The following is an 18,087-nucleotide window of genomic DNA, read 5'->3' on the forward strand; positions in this document are numbered from 1 at the left end:
ACTGATTGAGTTTAGTTCCTTCCTGATTAAGAGCCTTTTATATCCCTTGACCCGTCAATTCGCGTCCAACGGTTATCAATAAGAACTAGCCAATCAATCGAGCTGAATTTAACACCCGTACTGAGGAATATAAAGCTTTTGATTATATAGTAATTTGATATACACGCCTAATTTTGGGAGTTAAGTCGCTCGATATGAGGTTTCTAGCACCTATCTTTCCTGTAGAACCGTATTTTGCATTGTAGTAGGTAATTAATTGATGGAATCTATATAGATACACGCGTTGTTTAAAACTGGTATTTGCGCACGGACCACCTACTCATTGGACGCTGACGGGTCGAGGGATAGGAGTTAGTTGCTGCAAGTATTAGTGTATAATATATTGTAGCTTTTTGCCATTCAATTAATCGCTAAAAGTTAATGGAGGGACGCCGTACGCGCGCGCGGCTTCTGAACCAAATTAGCAGGAGCATTTTGTAAATTCTGCTCCTTTTGATCCATATTGAACGGGTGGTTGTGTATCCCGTCAGGGTACTACGTTATCGATAAAATTTTGGCCAATCAGAAAGCATAGATGAGTACGGTTCCTTGGTGTTATACGCACGGGCCATACTCTTATCGATAACATAGTGCCCTGATGGGTGATGGGTATCTGACTTTCGGTGTTCCCCCTGTGCGCGCAACACACAGCATTTTCGCTACGCACTAGAGAATTTCAAGCTTAACTCTTGTAATTAAGCTTAAAAAATTAAAGGCTTTGCCTTCCTTGCGGGTGCTCAGCTCTTTTGGCAAGCGCACAGTATCTACGCTGAATGGTTGTGTGACTAGCGATCACCGAAATTGCCGTGTGTGTTGCGCGCGCAAACAGGGGGGAAGGTCGGATACCCTATAGAAAATGTGGAGGCAAATTGGTGGCCGGGTTCAGGGGGTAGGTAACGTGGCGACAGCGCCCCTGCAGCCCTGGACGCGCAGGTACGAGCGCAGTCCGTCCATTAAAGTGCCACCCTCCATCTAAAACACCGCGTCCAAAACCTTATTCCTCAGACAGTTGCTCGGGAATCGGATGTCCCTCCCCGCAAACGCCATTTTCCAAACCATCAGCTGTCACTATAATGGACCAGGGGACCGCTCAGCCGGCTGCTCTCCAGATAATTGAGGGCAGCAGCTCCTCTTCTTCACATCTGCTGTAACTCGAGCTATCTTCAACCGTACGAGCGGGTTTGACGGGCCCCTTATCTCCATTCACGCCCACGCCCTTTGGGACTCTCTTCAATGGCTTATGACACGAAANCATGACGTCGTCAACAAAGGTGTCACCCTACGCTCGCGAACTTGCCATTACTCTTGCCGGCACAACTGCCGTCCTGCTTCCTCTATGCCTCGTAATGCTCTGCGCCCGGATATCCGTAAGGTATAAACAAGCAAACTTCGGATGGGGGGATGGATTTGTTATCGCTGGCTTCGTAAGGCGCTCCTAGTGAGGCGGTTGGGGAAGGCCAGGGACAACGTTTCGCTGACATGTATATGTATTTTGTAGACGCTTACAATCGTCGTCTGCATCTTACAGTTCAACCAGTACGCGTACTGCTTTAACAACGGCTTCACCCAGCCAGCAACGCTGTCACGCAGCGCGAAGGTATCCTTAGCTGGCGTCCTAGTCTGGGCTAGCGCCATGTTCTGCATCAAGACGAGCGTCGTGCTTTTACTCCTACGCTTTCAGCAGGCCTGTTGTTGGAGGGCTGTCCTCTGGGCAGTGGTCGCGTTGCAGGCGGCCACCGCGACTAGTAGCATCTTTTTCAGCTTAGTGCGGTGTCGGCCGCTGCAGGCGTTGTGGAAGCCGAATATTCCTGGCGCCAAGTGCGTACCGTTCAGTACAGTTTTGATTTTTACGAGTGTTAATGGGAGCGTCAACATCTTAGTTGACTTGACGCTGTCCTTGGCTCCACTATCCTTCATCGCTAAGCTTCAGAGGCCAGTTCCGGAGAAGGTCTTGCTGGCCGTCCTAATGGGGATGGGGCTGCTCGCCTCGGCTGCGTCAATACAAAAGACGATGCTGATAAAGGACTTAGCCAGCTCAAAAGATATTCTTACGCTGTCCCTTTTGCTTACCATCTACGGTAACGTCGAGCTTTTCGTCGGTACAATGGCCGCCTGCCTGCCCTACACGAAGCCAGCTGTCCAGCGGGTGCTGACCCGCGTCGGGGTTAACTTTTCCGTCCAGAACTCCTTCAGGCTTACACGGTGCATGCCGGGAACAGGCCCGAGATCAGACGGCAACCGCGGGCACGCGTCCGCGCCGTCCAGCCACCAGACCATCCTGGCTCAGAGCGAGGCTGGTGTTAGCGTTGGAAAGTCTCTGAGCGACACCGAGCCTGGCAGTTCGGGAGAATCTGCACGTACCATGCACGTCACCATATAGTGAGAGCGTCTAGCGTTGGGCAGGGAATCTAGTCCTTTCCTGGCTCTCGGTCATTTTCTTTCGGCCATTCAGCGGCCAGATTTGTACAGCTGCTCATGATGCTAAAGGTCCTTCAGGCTAAATCACTGTAAATAGCGGGTAGCGCACTCCTTTTCCATTTTCCTTTTCTTAAACTTTTGGTGGGAGCCAAGATAGTACTCTTTAATAAAGCGAATAAGAATACCGCAAAACGTAAGGAGTTGTGTCGACCCATAGATCTTTAGAAGTCGCATCACTGATGTTTGAGGCTCTAACTAATTAACCAAATACGTCTTAAATCAGACGATGCTGACGACGACTTCTTGATGTATCCCTTAGCACGTCAATTCGGGTCCAACTGTTATCGATAAGATCCAGCCAATCAATTGAACTGCATTGAACGCCCGTACTCAGGAATACGAAGCCCTTGATAGAGGCCAAACCCCATAGTATTTAATATATAAGCTTATTCCTTGAAGTTGAGTCGCTCAATGTGAGGTTACTAGCACTTATCCTTTCTGCAGAAATTCTAGCACGATTAGAAGGCATTGCGGTAGGTATTTGATTGCTGAAATCTATATACAGCGTCTCTTCAATTCCGGTGGTTAGCGCTTACTATTAAGCCACCAACTAACCCGAATTCAGTGATTCCGTCTTGGCAGCTGAATATCAAAAAGAGACTGCCGAACAACCTCACCTGATAGTCAATTTAAAGCTTTTCGACGCCTTTGCCAGCCGCATCGTGATTAGGTGTATTGGTGAACTCCACGCGGTAAGGAACCTGACTTAGGAAGTCTCTACTAATTAACAATACGTCTTCTAGTTTCCTACCCCTCTTCTAAGCCACCGACGCGTTATTTGTGATAATTCTTAACTTCCTTAAGCCTCTATTACGACCTTCCTTAAGCCTCTATTACGACCTTTATCTTATTCTTCTATTCTAGCATCCGGATAACCTTTTTGGTAGTAATAAAGTTTAAAAATGGCTTGCTTTTGTCCCGGGTGACTTATAGAAGTTAGAAATAGGCCCTTAGATGTGTTGATTACGCTGTTAAAACGGATATTAATGGCGGTAGTTATAGGTGAGGTTTCTGAGTTTGGATGAATATTAGGTCTTAGCGCGATTATAAGGGACTTTAGATGGCTTTGCAGATTTAAGTATAAAGACGTTTATCTGCGCCTATTGTAAGTTAATACCATCTATAGCACTTTTTATACTAAATTTGTATATTCCTATAATAAGTTCTAACTAAAATCTTTCAGATTCTATTCTTAAAGGTATCCACTATGCCATTTCCTGGGTATGATCCTTCCCGTACGGAAGGAACTCTAGAACCTACTTTACCTGATCCTTTTAGAGCTCTACTACGCCTTCCTAGCTTCTTTAGCTTCTTTAACTTCTTTAGTAATATAACTGTGCCAAATACTCCCTTTGCTGTTACGGACGCTTTAAGTACGATGTTACGACTACTTGGGGAAGAGTCGGAAGAAGCTAGTTGGTTAATATAAGCACGGTCCAGGATGGAACCCGTGGAACCATGTAATAAGGAATAGTAGCCGAAGTCACATAAGGTACTACGTAAGGAACGTAAGGAACAAAGGGAACTCACGTACCTTATGTATAAGACGTACATCACGTATAAGAAGGATTTCTTAGGAGTACGGTTGTGTATTTAAGGACCCTTAGTCCCTACCTAGATAGTTCCTTCNTNNTAGTNATTCTTAGAATACAATTANAGTTAATCTNTTGGGCAACNACTCCNCCAGTTNTTATTACNNTNTTAACTACTGTCTTTGCATTTCCTATATACCTAGCCTATTAATAGAACCCATTGTAGTTCCTGCTATAAGGTTCTGTTATATAATTACTACCTAGTTACGGTATTAAATACAGAAAGTTAAATAGTATGCCACTAAAAGCAGCCACTATAACGCCATTGACGGCGGTAACTACTTTAAGGTTAGGGGGTAACACTAGTATAGCGGACACTAACTCGCAACAACCTATAACGGTAGGACAATTATAAGAAATAGTGATTGATTAATAGAAAACAATATAATACTTAAAAATAGGCTTAATGGAATTGGAGCAGCAAAGGTTAAGTTACCATTAATTAAATAATTCTTAGGAGAGAGATTGAAGCTTAAAGGATTTCTAACGCAGATGCATTTTAAAGTTATATAAAAAGGGGCCAAGTTAGCTATAATAATGGATTAGATAGCCTACGCAGGACTATTCCTAACGGGTTGGGCACTTAAATGGTTTAAACCCTACTTAACAGAAATACAGACTAATGGAATAACTACTACTAATTAAAAGGTATGATTTGTATTTTCTAGCTAGGTAGGATTTGCGGAGCAATTAACATAGATATTTAGGGACCCAGAAGCAATGGTTATAGTAAAAAGGAAGCTTTAGGACCTAATATAGCGAACTTTAGCAATTAAGTATATAATATAGTTTTAAATACTTATAATATAAGTTAAGTAGAATAATAAGGCACTTATAGCATAGTATAAATAAGGACTTAAGGCTAAAGTCTAAGACGTAATTATTCTAATAGAAGATACGGACACCTTAAGGAAATTAATAGATTAAGCAATTAAGATTAATAATAGGATCTTCTAAAGGGAACAGGCTAAGAGAGGCTAAGATAGAGTTTTATAGTTGTATAAAACGCAGAGCACGCAACAACTAAAGCTAAATTAGAAACTATGGTATGGCGCAGAGCTAATAGACCTAAGTAGTACTAAAGAAGCCTATAAAAGATAGAGTAGGAAACTATAGAAACCTAAAGGTTAAGAATTTAGTGATTATAGGACTAAGGAGTAGAGGCCAAACCAGGGATCTTAATAGTAGAAGATGTTTAGGCGGACTCTATAACAAAGTTAATAGTTTAGAAACGGAGCTTATATAAATTGCGGAAAATAGGGTTACTTTATAAGGGATTATAAAGATAGTTAGAGTTACTATATAATAAAGGGAACTAGACTAATAGTATGTAACATATACGTATAGAGGGATAATAGTGTACTGCGAGAAATAAAAGAGTATTTAATTAACAGTTTTGCGTTTTGTTATAATAACGCATGCCAAATTTATAAAGACGCTAAATACGGTGTAAGCTATTGGCTATAAGAGCCAGAGTTAAAAGGACTTAGAGGAACTAAAAAGTTAAATAAAGAATAAGATTAACTCTATAAGCTAGATTAAGATATTACAGTAATATATGGATAATAATTAGTAATAATAATAATAGAGTTGGAGTACTTATTAATTAACAGTAATGAGGGTAGTAAAGGAACTAACTAGGGGTATCTAAACCTTAATAACGCAATAAAAGTAGAGACTAAGACCGCTATAGAGCAAGGTTTAGTAACGGGTATTATAACACCATTAGATACGGCATCTATCGCTTTATAAGACGGACGGAGTAATATCTAGAGATAATTAAGTAAGTAGACGACTGCTAGTGCTAGCTTACCACTTAATAAAGGCAAAAGGCTAAAGGCTTAAGATTCTTAAGACGAGATAAGAGATAACTAAGATTCTTAAGACGAGATAAGGCAAGCTTAAAGACCTATAATAGATAGAAACCGATAGAGCAGAGCAGTAGCTTAGTTTAAAGATATACGAATGAGCTCGGGATAAGAATTCCCAACGGCATAAGACTCTTAAGACAAGATAAGTAAGATTTAGAACTCTTAAGATAAGATAAGGACACTAGTTAAGCCTAGTTGGACTAAGGCTAAAGCTAAGCTTAAGTTAGAAGTAAGCTTAGGATTAAAGAATCTAAGGGGTTAAGAATTTGGAGCGTAAATTAGGACACCTATAAGCAAGAGGTAAGAAGCTTTTTTATAGATTAGAGAATCTATAGCGCAAATAGTAATTAGACTAGGAGACAGATATATAGACCTAAAGGACTTACTAGGGGAATATAGTATTTAGCCTAAAGATTAAAAAGTTAATACTAAGATTAAGAAGTATAAAGACTTTAGGGATCTACTTATAAGACGCGACGTAAAAGAAACTATAAAGGAATTTAAAGTAAGAATTACCTTATAGCAAGAATAGAAACTAGATAAGAGATCTAGTATATTAGGACGTATAAAGGATAGAGCGCTAGTATAAAGAATTACTAATAGGCCTAAGGTAGGCATACTAAGAGCTAAGTAGCTTACTAAACTAGAACAAGAAGAGGATCTAGGGATTCCTACTAGGTTTAAAGAATGACACACTAAAGGCTATTATAACGCAGTAATAAAGAGATATTTCCTTACGGACAAGCCATATATACTTAAGCAGCTATACTAAAAGTAGTATAGGCAACGACATAACGATAAGTAGGAAGATTTCTATATGTGGTTAAACGAAAAAGTTATTTAAGACCACCCAATTACAGAGAAGGCTATAACTTATATTAAGGGGGCCTTAATTATAATATTAAAGGATCTAGAGGAGTAATTAGAGGACTAGAGAAGCGAAAGACGAATCTTAGTACCCGCGAATAAAGTTATAACGCTTAGATTAACATAAGAAAGGTTTAAACTTAAGGACGAAGACAAGCCAAGAGTTAACCTAAGACATTAAGCATATTATACACTATCGTGGATAGTATACGTAGATAATGCGTGTAACATGCATAAAGCACTAAAGGATAAAAATTAAAAGTATCTAATAAGGATATATTAGATGACGAATAAGGCGAAGTATTAAAACGCCAAGTATATGCATAGTTAGCACTTAGTAGAAGTTTAAGAATAAGGGGACTTAATACTTTAACTAGGAAGATTCCTTACGGAAGAATACCTAAATAAATAATAATGGTGGGAATGTTTAGAGAACACCTATCTATAGTACATTAAAGATAAAAAGCGAACTAAGTATTAGCCTAAGTTAGACCAAGTATAAATAGGATCTAGTAGCCAGTAGTTAGGAAAAGTAGAGGCCTATAGGACTAGAGGGAGCTAGTAATAGAGCCTTAGACCCTTAAAGGAATTTAAGAACAACACCTAAATTTATAAGTTAAATAGCAAGATTAATAGTTTAAGGCATTAATAGATAGTAGAGTAATAAGGAACCATATCTCACTAGTAATAGTTAAAAGAATAGGATTACCGCATAGATAGAAGGAATGTCCTTACCTATTAGTGATAATTTTAGGAGATCTAATAGCCTACGGAGAAGGTATTATTAATCTTAAAATAGGACCTATTTAGTTAACTATTAAAGGAAGACAAGTTAAGATATCTTTCGATATATTACTATTAGGAAATAATAAGGCAGTATTAAGAATGCCTTAGTTATAGGAATACAACCCAAGGATTAATTGGATTACAGGTTAGGTTAATATTAGGGATACTTAATGCCGTAAAATATAATAATAAGCTAAGTTAGTATGGTACTAAGTAGGAGCAACCTATAAAGAAACGGAAAAAGGACTAAGCTATATACTAAAGAAATACCGTAAGTATGGTAAGAAACTATAGTTACCTAAGAGTAAAAAGCTATTAGAGTATATAGTATAGGACTATAAAATAGAATTAGAACTAGGAATAAGTCTAAGATTCTTTCTAATCTATAAGCTTACTAAAGAAGAAGGTAGAGTACTAAAAGAGTTTATTTAAGAGAACTTATAAAAGGGATACATTAGACTATTACAGTTATTAGCAGGTTATCCAGTACTATTTATACCAAAAAAAATAGTAAACTAAGGCTGTGTATCAACTATAGATAGTTAAATAGTATTACTAGAAAGGATAGGTATCCTTTACCCTTAATTAGCGAAATCTAAGATAGGATTGGTAATGCGTAAATCTTTACGAAGATAGATCTAAGATAGGCGTACTATTAGATTAAGATTAAGGAAGGCGATAAATAGAAGGCAGCCTTTAGGTTAAAGGAAGGACTATATAAACCATTAGTTATGTAATTTAGGCTTATAAACGCACTAGTAATATTCTAGAAGCGTATTAATAATATATTAAGAGAACATTTAGATAAATTTATTATAGTATACCTTAATGATATTATTATCTACTTAATAAATAAGGAAGAGTACGGAGAATACGTTAAATGGGTTTTAAAGAGACTATAAGAAGAATAAATGCTAGTAGTAATTAAGAAATGCGAGTTCTTTATTAGAAAGACTAATTTCGTTAAATTTATTATTAAACTAGGCTAATTTAGCATAGATCCAAAAAAGATTAAGGCTATAGTGAATTGGCAAGAACTAGAGAATATTACGCAATTAAGATTATTCCTAAGGTTTTGTAATTACTATAGAAGGTTTATAGCGCAATAGTTAAAGGATATTAAACTATTTACGTAATTAATAAAAAAGGAAGAACTATAGGCATAGGGAGAGGAACAGCGAGAACTCTTTAAAAAAGTTAAAGAGTTGTTTACCTAGGAGCTAGTTCTTAAAATCTATTAACTAGGACTAGAGACGGTTATAGAAATAGATATATTAGACTTTATACTAGGAGCATATTTTATATAGAGGTATCTAGATAAATAGCATCTAGTAGTATATTATAGTCGGAAGATAATACCACTAGAGTTAAACTATAACATCTATAATAAGGAGTTGTTAGGTATAGTTATAGCACTAAAGAAATAGAGAGTATTCTTATAAGGTATAGAAAAACTATTTATAGTTAAAACGGATTATAAGAACCTAATAGGATTCCTAATAATAAAGGAACTTAACTAAAAATAGGTTAGATGGGTAGAGATACTTGCAGAATACTATTTTAAGATTTAGTATATTAAGGGTATAGACAACACGTAAGCCGATATGTTAAGTTAAAAGGCTAAACTATAAAATAACGATAAGCCATTAGGGGCTTTACTGCGAAAAGATATAGATGGACTAATTAGGTATAATTATCTAAAAATTATAATAACTTAAGAGAATAAGTTAGGAAAAGTCTATAAAATACTAGAAAGCTTTTAGGTATAAAGAATTCTAGAAGCACAGCTAGAAGATCTATAATTAGATATATACGAAAATTAAAAGGTAAAGTATATCCTAAGAAGCATAGCAGAGTAGTTTATAGAGGACTTCTATAAGGGACTAACTTAAGAATATAATGGAGCTATGGGCTTAGTGTTAAGACTCTAAGAGGAGTATATTATTAATAAAATCTAAAGGATAGCTAGGAAGGTCACTAAGGAGTATTTAAATTACTAAAGGAATAAACTAATAAGGTATAAGCCGTATAGGGGGCTATAACCTATTAAAACACTAGAGAGACTATAGGAGGTCATATTATAGAACTTTATTATTAATTTACTAAAATTAAGAGATCCTATTACCGGATGAGATTATAACGCAATCTTAGTAATAGTAGATAAGCTTATAAAGTAGGGATACTTTATAGCCTATACGGAAGAAATATTAGTAGAAGATATCGCTAGAATCTATATTAAAGAAGTATTTGCAAGATATGGAGCACTAAGTAAGATTATATCGGATAGAGATCTAAGATTTATAGTAGTATTTTAGGAGGTATTTTTAGTGGAATAAGGAGTTTAAGTAGTAACTTCCACCGCATATTATCCGCAGACAGACGGTTAAACGGAAAGATTAAATTAGATACTAGAGCAGTATCTAAAATATTATATTAATTACGCACAGAATAATTAGGTATCGCTATTACCAGTTACACAGTTTATATATAATGTAACACTATAAGAAGGAATGGGTACGTTACTATTTAAGGCGAATTATGGATATAAGCTAAGAATATTATTATTGCTATGCTAAGTAAAGAAAACGAGTAGTAAAGCTAAGTAAAGAATAGAGACTTTAATAAATCTTTATATAAACCTTACGGAAATAGCTAAGGTGGTACAGCAAAGAATGAAAAAATACTATAATGCTAAGAGATCTAAGGGACCAGATTTTAAGGAGGGAGATAAAGTATAGCTACTATATAAAAATTTTAAAAGTTAATAACTAAGTAAGAAGTTAGACCATATTAGACTAGGACCTTTTAAAATTATATAGAGGATTTCACCGATTATATTTAAGTTAAACCTACTAGCTAAAATAAAGATCTACCCTATATAGCATATTGCAATACTAGAGCCAGTATATAGGAATATTAAGCTACTAGTCTATAAGGCAGACACGTATAGAGGACAGGAAGAAGATAAATGGCAAGTTTTAAGGATTATTAGTTATAAGGACATTAACAACAAAATATAGTATAAAGTAAAGTAGATAGGCTATACCAAGACTACCTAGGAGCTACTAGAGAATTTAAAGAATGCTATAGGAAAGGTATAGAAGTATTGGAAGAAAATAGGTTAGGCAATATTAATAAAGAAGGATTATTAAAGAATAAGTTACCTAAGGGGGACCCAGGAAGAGCGACTGCTAAACTACTTAGAGTTGTTCCCCTTACTATAGGAAGAAAGTTAGTTCTCTTATTACCTAGTTCCTACAGACCCTATTCTATAAGTTTTTACTTCTTAAAATAAACCTTCTTACGCACCTTCTTAAGACGAAGTAGACGGGCAGACGCCGCAATGTAAGTATTTAGGGCCTTCTATTCCGTATCCTAAGAACGCTTAAGCTTAGCAAGGGCCTATACTAGGTTACTATTAAGCTTTGCAGCAGTAGATTAAACACGAAACCCTATAACAAATTACTTAGGGAACTTAAAAACTATTAAGAGTTATAGGACGCGTATACTTAGCGTTAGAAGTAGAGCGAATATTGTAAGACGATTAAACGTTTGCTTTAGTGCACTCTAAATAAAAGGAAGGTTGCTAAGATAAAGGACTTACTAACGTAATATATACTAACCCCTCTTTTAAGCAACAAGAACATAGAGATAGTATTATTTTACTAAGCGATAATATTGCAGCAATAGTGCAAGCACGACGTTGCGTGTGTAAAGAAGAAGAAGCTTTAGGTATTATAAGTAACAATATTAACCAAATTAATTAGACAGATATTACACCTCTAGTAAATAACTTAGAGATATTAGGTATCTTTAAGAATGAAGATAAAAAGGAGGGAGATGGTGTTACGGACGCTTTAAGTACAATATTATAACTACTTAGGGAAGAGTTAAAAGAAGCTAGTTAGTTAATATAAGCATAGTCTAAAATAGAACCCATAGAACTATATAATAAGGAATAGTAGCCGAAGTTATATAAGGTGCTACGTAAGGAACGTAAGGAATAAAGGGAACTTATGTACCTTATATATAAGACGTACATCACGTATAAGAAGGATTTTTTAGGAGTACGGTTGTATATTTAAGGACCCTTAATCCCTACCTAGATAGTTCCTTCCTTGTAGTAATTCTTAGAATATAATTAGAGTTAATCTGTTGGGCAACCACTCCGCTAGTTGTTATTACACTGTTAACTACTGTCTTTGCATTTCCTATATACCTAGCCCATTGACAGAACCCATCGTAGTTCCTACTACAAGGTTCCGTTACATTTGCTCGCTCTACTGTATCTAATCCTACTTTAACGCCTACTACCCTAAACCGTCGCATTTGTTAAGCAATTGCTTGTTTTAATCAACGGGAAAGACGCAAGGAATAGGAATGGGAGGAGCGAGCTGTAGAATGTATTTAATGTCGCTAATAGCTTAAGGAAAGCAACGCTTGAGCGCTTGTTCCTTACTCCCTAAGATATATAATTAAAGGCCTCTATCGCTACCTTTGGGAACCTATCTCTCGTATTACTGCATTAGTTAAGTAACCATATTCTACTGTCTACCGTATTGTTAATAAAGCGCATACTTTAACGCGTAGAGGCTACCGCAACGCCCTTATATACGGCTCGCCAATTTAACGTCGTCTAGTTAATTTCCTAGAGTTGAATACTTGGGCGCGTCGTCTTACCTACTTGGAGCTTTCCTTCTACGTAGGAGTACCTTGTTCTGATTCTATAGTTGCTTAATATCTTAAGAAGGAAGGCTTCTAATAATACGTCGCCTAAGCCAAACCCTGGCTTACTATAGCTCACTACCGCGCCCAATTGGCGTTTGCATTGGCTTACCATTACTTTTAAGTTAAGAATTGGTAGAGAGTTATATAGATAGATAAGGCAGCTATATACCGCAGTAGCTACTAGCGACTCTATGTTATTAGAAGACCTAATGAATAATTTAATCCTACCTGCCTTTGTCCTAAATTTAGTAATATACCTTATATAATAGTATAGGCTGCATTTTACGGTGTAGAAAAGGGCCCTCTACTATTCTAGAATAAGGAAGAATAGGGTAATATTACCGCTTAAGGCTTTCTAGATTATATCTATCTAAAGCTTAAAAAGTTCTATAACTTCTATAATATTAAGTACGCTGTATATTTCCCTAATTACAAATTTGGAACTACTCCAACAATTATATAAATAGATAACGCTCCCTGCTATAAAGCTTGTATTACCATTGCTTAATTCTAGGAAGACGATATTAAGTTACTTAAGTGGCTAGCAAACAGCCTAGATCTTAACCCAATTAAGGGCGTTTGGAATTAGATAAAGGCTTAAATAGCTTAGTAGAAGCCTCGCCTAACCTTAAAAGAAGTAATGTAGGCAGTAATTTAATCTATATAGGAGAACCTAGAGGCTTACTACTTTGAGAACCTAGTTGCTTCTATACCTACACGCCTATAGGCAGTAATTAAAGTAGAAGGGGGACCTACTAAGTAGTAGAAGATAGGAGAAAGCTTAGAGGAAGATTAGGGGCTTAGAGGAGACATTTAGACACTCGTTTAATTGCTAAGCGTTGATTTAAACACTCATTTGGCTACTGTGACTTTAGAAATATTCGTATATAGGTAATCTACCATACAATTATTGATTTTAAAAAGCTTCACATATTTTTGATATTAAGGTATTATGAAGCTCGCTGCCAAGACGGGGAACCTCATACTAATCCGTATGAGGGTCTCCGCCCGAGAGGCGTCACTAGTAAGGCGCTAACCACCGGATGCGCCTGGGTGCTGTAGATGTGCGTTGTTTTCAAAGCGGTGTTCCCGCACGGACTTACTCGGTGGATCCTGACGTGCCACGCGAGTGACAAAAAAATTGAGAATGCAAGCGAGAGGAACGTGGTTAACGGGGTTTTGACCGCTCCCTAGTTACAGTGATGTGCACGACCAGCTTCACCCCCCCTCCTTAGCGAGTTGCAGATTCGGTACGCGCATCCAATTTCGTCTGGTTGCCACCAGCTGTACATAGTAATTGTAGCGAAGCCGTATGCTTGGCTACAAGAACATTACTTCTGGCGGCCTTCCTCCGCAGTGTCGTGATCTTTGTCAAATATCGTGAGGCTTCCACCCGTACGATATTGCCAAATTTCGTCAACCTCTCTGCAGAGACAGCGTTGTATTCGCGTTTTGGCGGGCATAATGGAGGCATAGTTAAAGGGGAGAAGAGGAAGCGTCGTCTTCTTAATTCTCCTGGCCAACCAAGGCGATTCTCCAGGGCAACCAAAAAGGACCTTGCGTGCAGCCACAGCCGTTCGCTACAATTACTATGTACAGCTGGTGGCAACCAGGCGAAATTGGATGCGCGTACCGAATCTGCAACTGCCCCCTTTGGCGAGCGCTCCAAAATTTTAAATTCGGTACGCGCATCCAATCTCGCCTGGTTGCCACCAACTGTACATAGTAATTGTAGCGAAGCCTATATCTAGTGGATAGAGTAGAATACTGTTAATATTCGATAAATGTTCGACTCATTTAAGCCGTATGCTTGGCTGCAAGAACCTTCGCAATCCCGCAGTGTCGTGATCTTCATCAAATATCGTGAGGCTTCCACCTGTATGATATTGCCAAATTTCATCGACCTCTCTGCAGAGACAGCGTTGTATTCGCATTTTGGCGGCCACAAGGGAGGCGTAGTTACGGGGGAGAAGGGGGAGAAGAGGAAGCGTACGTCTTCAATTTGATTCCCCTGGCCAACCAAGGCGAATCTCCAGGGCAACCAAAAGGGTCCTTGCGCGTAGCTACAGCCGTTCGCTACAATTACAAGCGAGACTGGATACGCGTAGCGAATTTGAAATTTTACTGATGACCGATTTGAAAAAAAAAATTATTTCGCTTCGGTACGCGGGCTCGCTAGCAATCGTAGCGAACGCCCATGCTTGGCTGCAAGAACTTTACTTCTGGCAGACTTCGCGATCGGCTTTCCTCTGCAGTGTCGTGATCTTTGTTAAATATCGTGAGGTTCCCACCAGTACGATATCACCAAATTTCATCAGCAACTGCAGGAACAGCTTTGTATTCGCGTTTTGGCGGCACAGCGGGGGGGGCGCAGTTAAGGGGGAGGGGAGGGCGCGTGCGTCCTCAGGTTGGTTCTCCTGGCCAACCAAGGTGATTCTCCAGGGCAACCAAAAAGGTCCTTGCGTGCAGGCACATGCGTTCGCTACAATTACTATATACAGTTGGTGGCGATTTAGCGAGCCCGCATACCGAAGCGAAATAATAATTTTTCCAGAGGGGGGGTGGAAGCTGGTCGTGCACATCACTGTACAGTAAAACCTCGCTACACCGTTCAGCTCGGGAGTAGGGGGTTTGAACGTTATGCCGTATGGAAACATTATATTGCGAGCTCACTTATTAATCGCTGCAAGGGGCTAAATCAAGTCTTCTCTCTATCCATAACTACTTAAAGAAGCTTGTGATACTCGTCTGCTTTACTTACGTAACTTAACGGCCTCGAATTACTCTCTCTACCTTTATAAGAGCTGTAATTAGAGTCTTATTACCCTCCTCTTACTGCCCCTTATAGAGCTTAAGGCGCTCTAGTGCATCTAAAGCCTTATTAAGCTTAATAACTTATGGCTTAACCTTATTATCGCTTTCCTTGTCATCTGGCGCATTATATAAAGCTATAATTAAGGCCTTAATTACTTTCTGTAATAAGGAGGCCTTAGGCTCTATTAAAGCGTCCTCCTTATCCAGATTAATAAAGTCACTAATAGCCATTAATTAACTAATTTGCCCTGCCTGGCTAAGCCGCTGTAAATACGCCTCTAATTTAGCCTTAAGCTAAGGCTTGCTATACCCGCTTAGCGTACTTTAGGGGCCCTCGCGGGGTCCAAAGATTGTTAAATATATAAAGCAATTTATCATGGTTTAAGGGCTAATCTTATACTATGCTGCAATAGCCCATTAAACGGCCCTAAGTACGTTTATTATCTTAAGGGGGTTCCTATCTTGCTCCACCTAATCTACTATATAGGACAGCTAGTAGCGGCGGTAATAGGCTTTAAAGGTTTAAATTATACCCTAATCTAAAGGCTGATAGAGAGAGGTAACGTTTTTAGGCAGAAATTTAACCCTAGTGTTAAGCAAGCTAGCGTGCTCTAATACCGTAAGCATACCCCCAGTATGGCTAGGAGCGGAATTAATAAGTAGGAGGACCTTTCTACCGCCTATTAGGCCGTTAAACCACCTAATATAATTAAGGAATATTAACGCCGTTATCTATGCCTTCTTATTAAACCTTTAGGCGAAGTTAAGGCCCCTTAGGTTGCTACGCTGCGTCCTAAAACATTAAGGATTTTTCGCTCTTCTAATAATCTATAGGGGTACAATATAGCTACCGTCTGCGTTGCTGCAGTAAACGGTTATAATACGCTCCTTCTACTTTTTAGTGCCTAATTACCCTATAGTTGTAAGTCCTATATCTAGCGTGGCCTTATAGAAAAGCCCTGCCTTATCTATATTGTAAACGTCTTAATTTAGGTACGCATCTATAATAACCCTAAGCTCCTATATGCGCTCCTTAGCGCCTTCTATATCTACTAACCTAGCCTCGCCGTATAGCTTCCGTCTTAATATTTAATTCCTTTTCTTAAAGTTATTAACCTAACCGCTTAAGAAGCTAGGCTATTATTAACCCTAATAACACGCTATTATATTTTAAAGCTTTATTGCTATAGCCTATATAAGGTCGCCGGTAACAAGTATATTAACAGCCTACATCCACTGTTGCCATTTAAATAGTGCTTCTTTAAGCTTAGGGTTATTAGGTGTTACGAAGTAAGTATAAGCGACGATAATATATAGCAAAGTAGATATTATTAAGCTATGTACATAAACTGTGTAATAAGGTTAAGACATTATATAAGGAGAGAAGGTAGGAGATTGGGAAGAAAGGGCATATATTACTAACTTGGTTGCTTAGTTAACACGTATATAGGGCAGAATAGGGTTTAGGTTGTAGTCTTAGCAGAACTTAGCAGAATTTGGTGGAACTTGGTAGAATTTAGTGGAACTTAGCAGAATATGGCAGAATGCCGTAGATTGCCGTTAGATTACCGTTAGATTACCATTTTACAGTTAGTCTCTAATTGCTAAGTCAGTAAAAATAGGTGGATGTGTGTAAGGTGTTACGGGGGTATCCCGTGACAGTACCCCCCCTTTAAACTCAAGCTTCTGCGAAATAGGGCTGCGGTAGTTCTAGGTGGAGTTTGTAAAAGTCTTCTACGGCTTATATAAGTCCTATAGAGTTAACGGGTTCCTATAAGGACTTAGTAAAGCCTCTCCATTTTATAAAATATATATATTAGCGTTTCCGTTTATCGTACTTAATATTATTAATTCTTTTAATAAAGTTCTCGTTCTTACCATCTACTTTAACTGGTAGGGGAGGGTCCTATATCTGTCTAGGCAGGGCGTCTAATATAGGGGTAGTAGGACGGAGGACTGACGTATAGAATATAGGGTGGATTTTAACCGTATTAGGGAGCTTTAGTTGGTACAAGTAAGAGGAAACGACCTTCTTAACCTTATAAGGGCCAGCGTTCTTCTAATTAAGTTTCTTAGCAGGTTGTTTCGTGTTTAGATTTCTTATATCTAGCTAGATAAAGTCACTAACTTAATAGGCCGGTGCTAGGGTTTGTTTCTTATTCGTAGCGGCTTTATAGATAGATTAGGCCCATATTATTTTATTAGTAAGAAACTGTTATAGTTCCTCTATCTTTTCTATAAATTTGTTTACTTCTGTAACCTATAAGGCTTAAAAAGTGGGGCGAGGAACGTTGCTGAAGGGTTTAAAGCCTATTTAAGGATACTAGCCGTAGTTAGCCAGGAATGGGGAGACCTTTATAGTTTCTAAGACGGAATTATTTACCATAAACTTAGTAAATATAAGCTAGTTAATCCAGTTATCTTATAAGTATAACGTATATATCCGAATATACTATTCTATTATAGTATTTACACGTTCCGTTTAACTATCTATTTCTAGGTAGTATACTATAAATAATAGTGCTTTAATATAGAGTTGGGTAGTTAGTTCTTCCTAGAATATAGAGATAAGCTAGCTACCTTTATTAGAGATAATCGTTTTAGGGGGTCTGTGGAGTTTCTATATATAATCCAGGAATAGTTAGGCGATAGCAGGTATTAATATATTAGGGCAGGCAATTAAGTGTCTTATTTTAGATAGTCGGTCTATAACTACTATAATATTTATATAGCCTTTACTTATAGGGAGATCAATAATAAAGTTAATTAAAATGTTCTTCCATCTTCGGTCTAGAATAGGTAGTGGCTTTAGAAGGCCATTATACGTCTTATATAAAGCTTTAGCTCGTTAATAGATATAGCAGCTAGAGACGTACCTTTATATTATATTATGCATATTCGGCCAATAGTAT

At 38.0% G+C, this 18,087-nt stretch overlaps 3 protein-coding genes across 3 annotated transcripts; 2 read left to right on the forward strand and 1 right to left on the reverse strand.

Moving 5' to 3' along the window:
- The first annotated feature begins 1,023 nt into the window (after positions 1 to 1,023).
- On the forward strand, positions 1,024 to 2,665 carry K441DRAFT_603219 (uncharacterized protein). The gene is made up of 2 exons (XM_067645294.1): positions 1,024 to 1,463; positions 1,538 to 2,665. Exons 1-2 carry the CDS (start codon positions 1,293 to 1,295, stop codon positions 2,417 to 2,419), a joined length of 1,053 nt encoding a protein of 350 aa, XP_067508514.1. The 5' UTR covers positions 1,024 to 1,292; the 3' UTR covers positions 2,420 to 2,665.
- A 616-nt stretch (positions 2,666 to 3,281) lies between these two features.
- On the forward strand, positions 3,282 to 4,069 carry K441DRAFT_653425 (uncharacterized protein). Its single transcript, XM_067647541.1, has 2 exons — positions 3,282 to 3,622; positions 3,701 to 4,069. Exon 2 carries the CDS (start codon positions 3,725 to 3,727, stop codon positions 3,944 to 3,946), a length of 222 nt encoding a protein of 73 aa, XP_067508515.1. The 5' UTR covers positions 3,282 to 3,622; positions 3,701 to 3,724; the 3' UTR covers positions 3,947 to 4,069.
- An 11,640-nt stretch (positions 4,070 to 15,709) lies between these two features.
- On the reverse strand, positions 15,710 to 15,907 carry K441DRAFT_540535 (uncharacterized protein; the record flags this gene model as incomplete). The annotated part of the gene is made up of 1 exon (XM_067642601.1): positions 15,710 to 15,907. A coding segment is annotated over one exon (198 nt), but the record flags the coding sequence as incomplete, so codon positions are not given.
- Positions 15,908 to 18,087: the final 2,180 nt, after the last annotated feature.

The sequence above is a fragment of the Cenococcum geophilum genome (genome assembly GCF_001692895.1).
Source record: "Cenococcum geophilum 1.58 unplaced genomic scaffold K441scaffold_5, whole genome shotgun sequence".
Taxonomy (NCBI): Eukaryota; Fungi; Ascomycota; class Dothideomycetes; order Gloniales; family Gloniaceae; genus Cenococcum; species Cenococcum geophilum.

What these genes read in the sequence shown, in the direction of transcription:
- K441DRAFT_603219 (XM_067645294.1), top strand. Translation starts at nt 1,293, where the DNA reads ATGACGTCGTCAACAAAGGTGTCACCCTACGCTCGCGAACTTGCCATT. An exon ending in GATTTGTTATCGCTGGCTTC is followed by an intron (nt 1,464 to 1,537) that starts GTAAGGCGCTCC and finishes TGTATTTTGTAG; the next exon opens with ACGCTTACAATCGTCGTCTG.
- K441DRAFT_653425 (XM_067647541.1), top strand. Translation starts at nt 3,725, where the DNA reads ATGCCATTTCCTGGGTATGATCCTTCCCGTACGGAAGGAACTCTAGAA.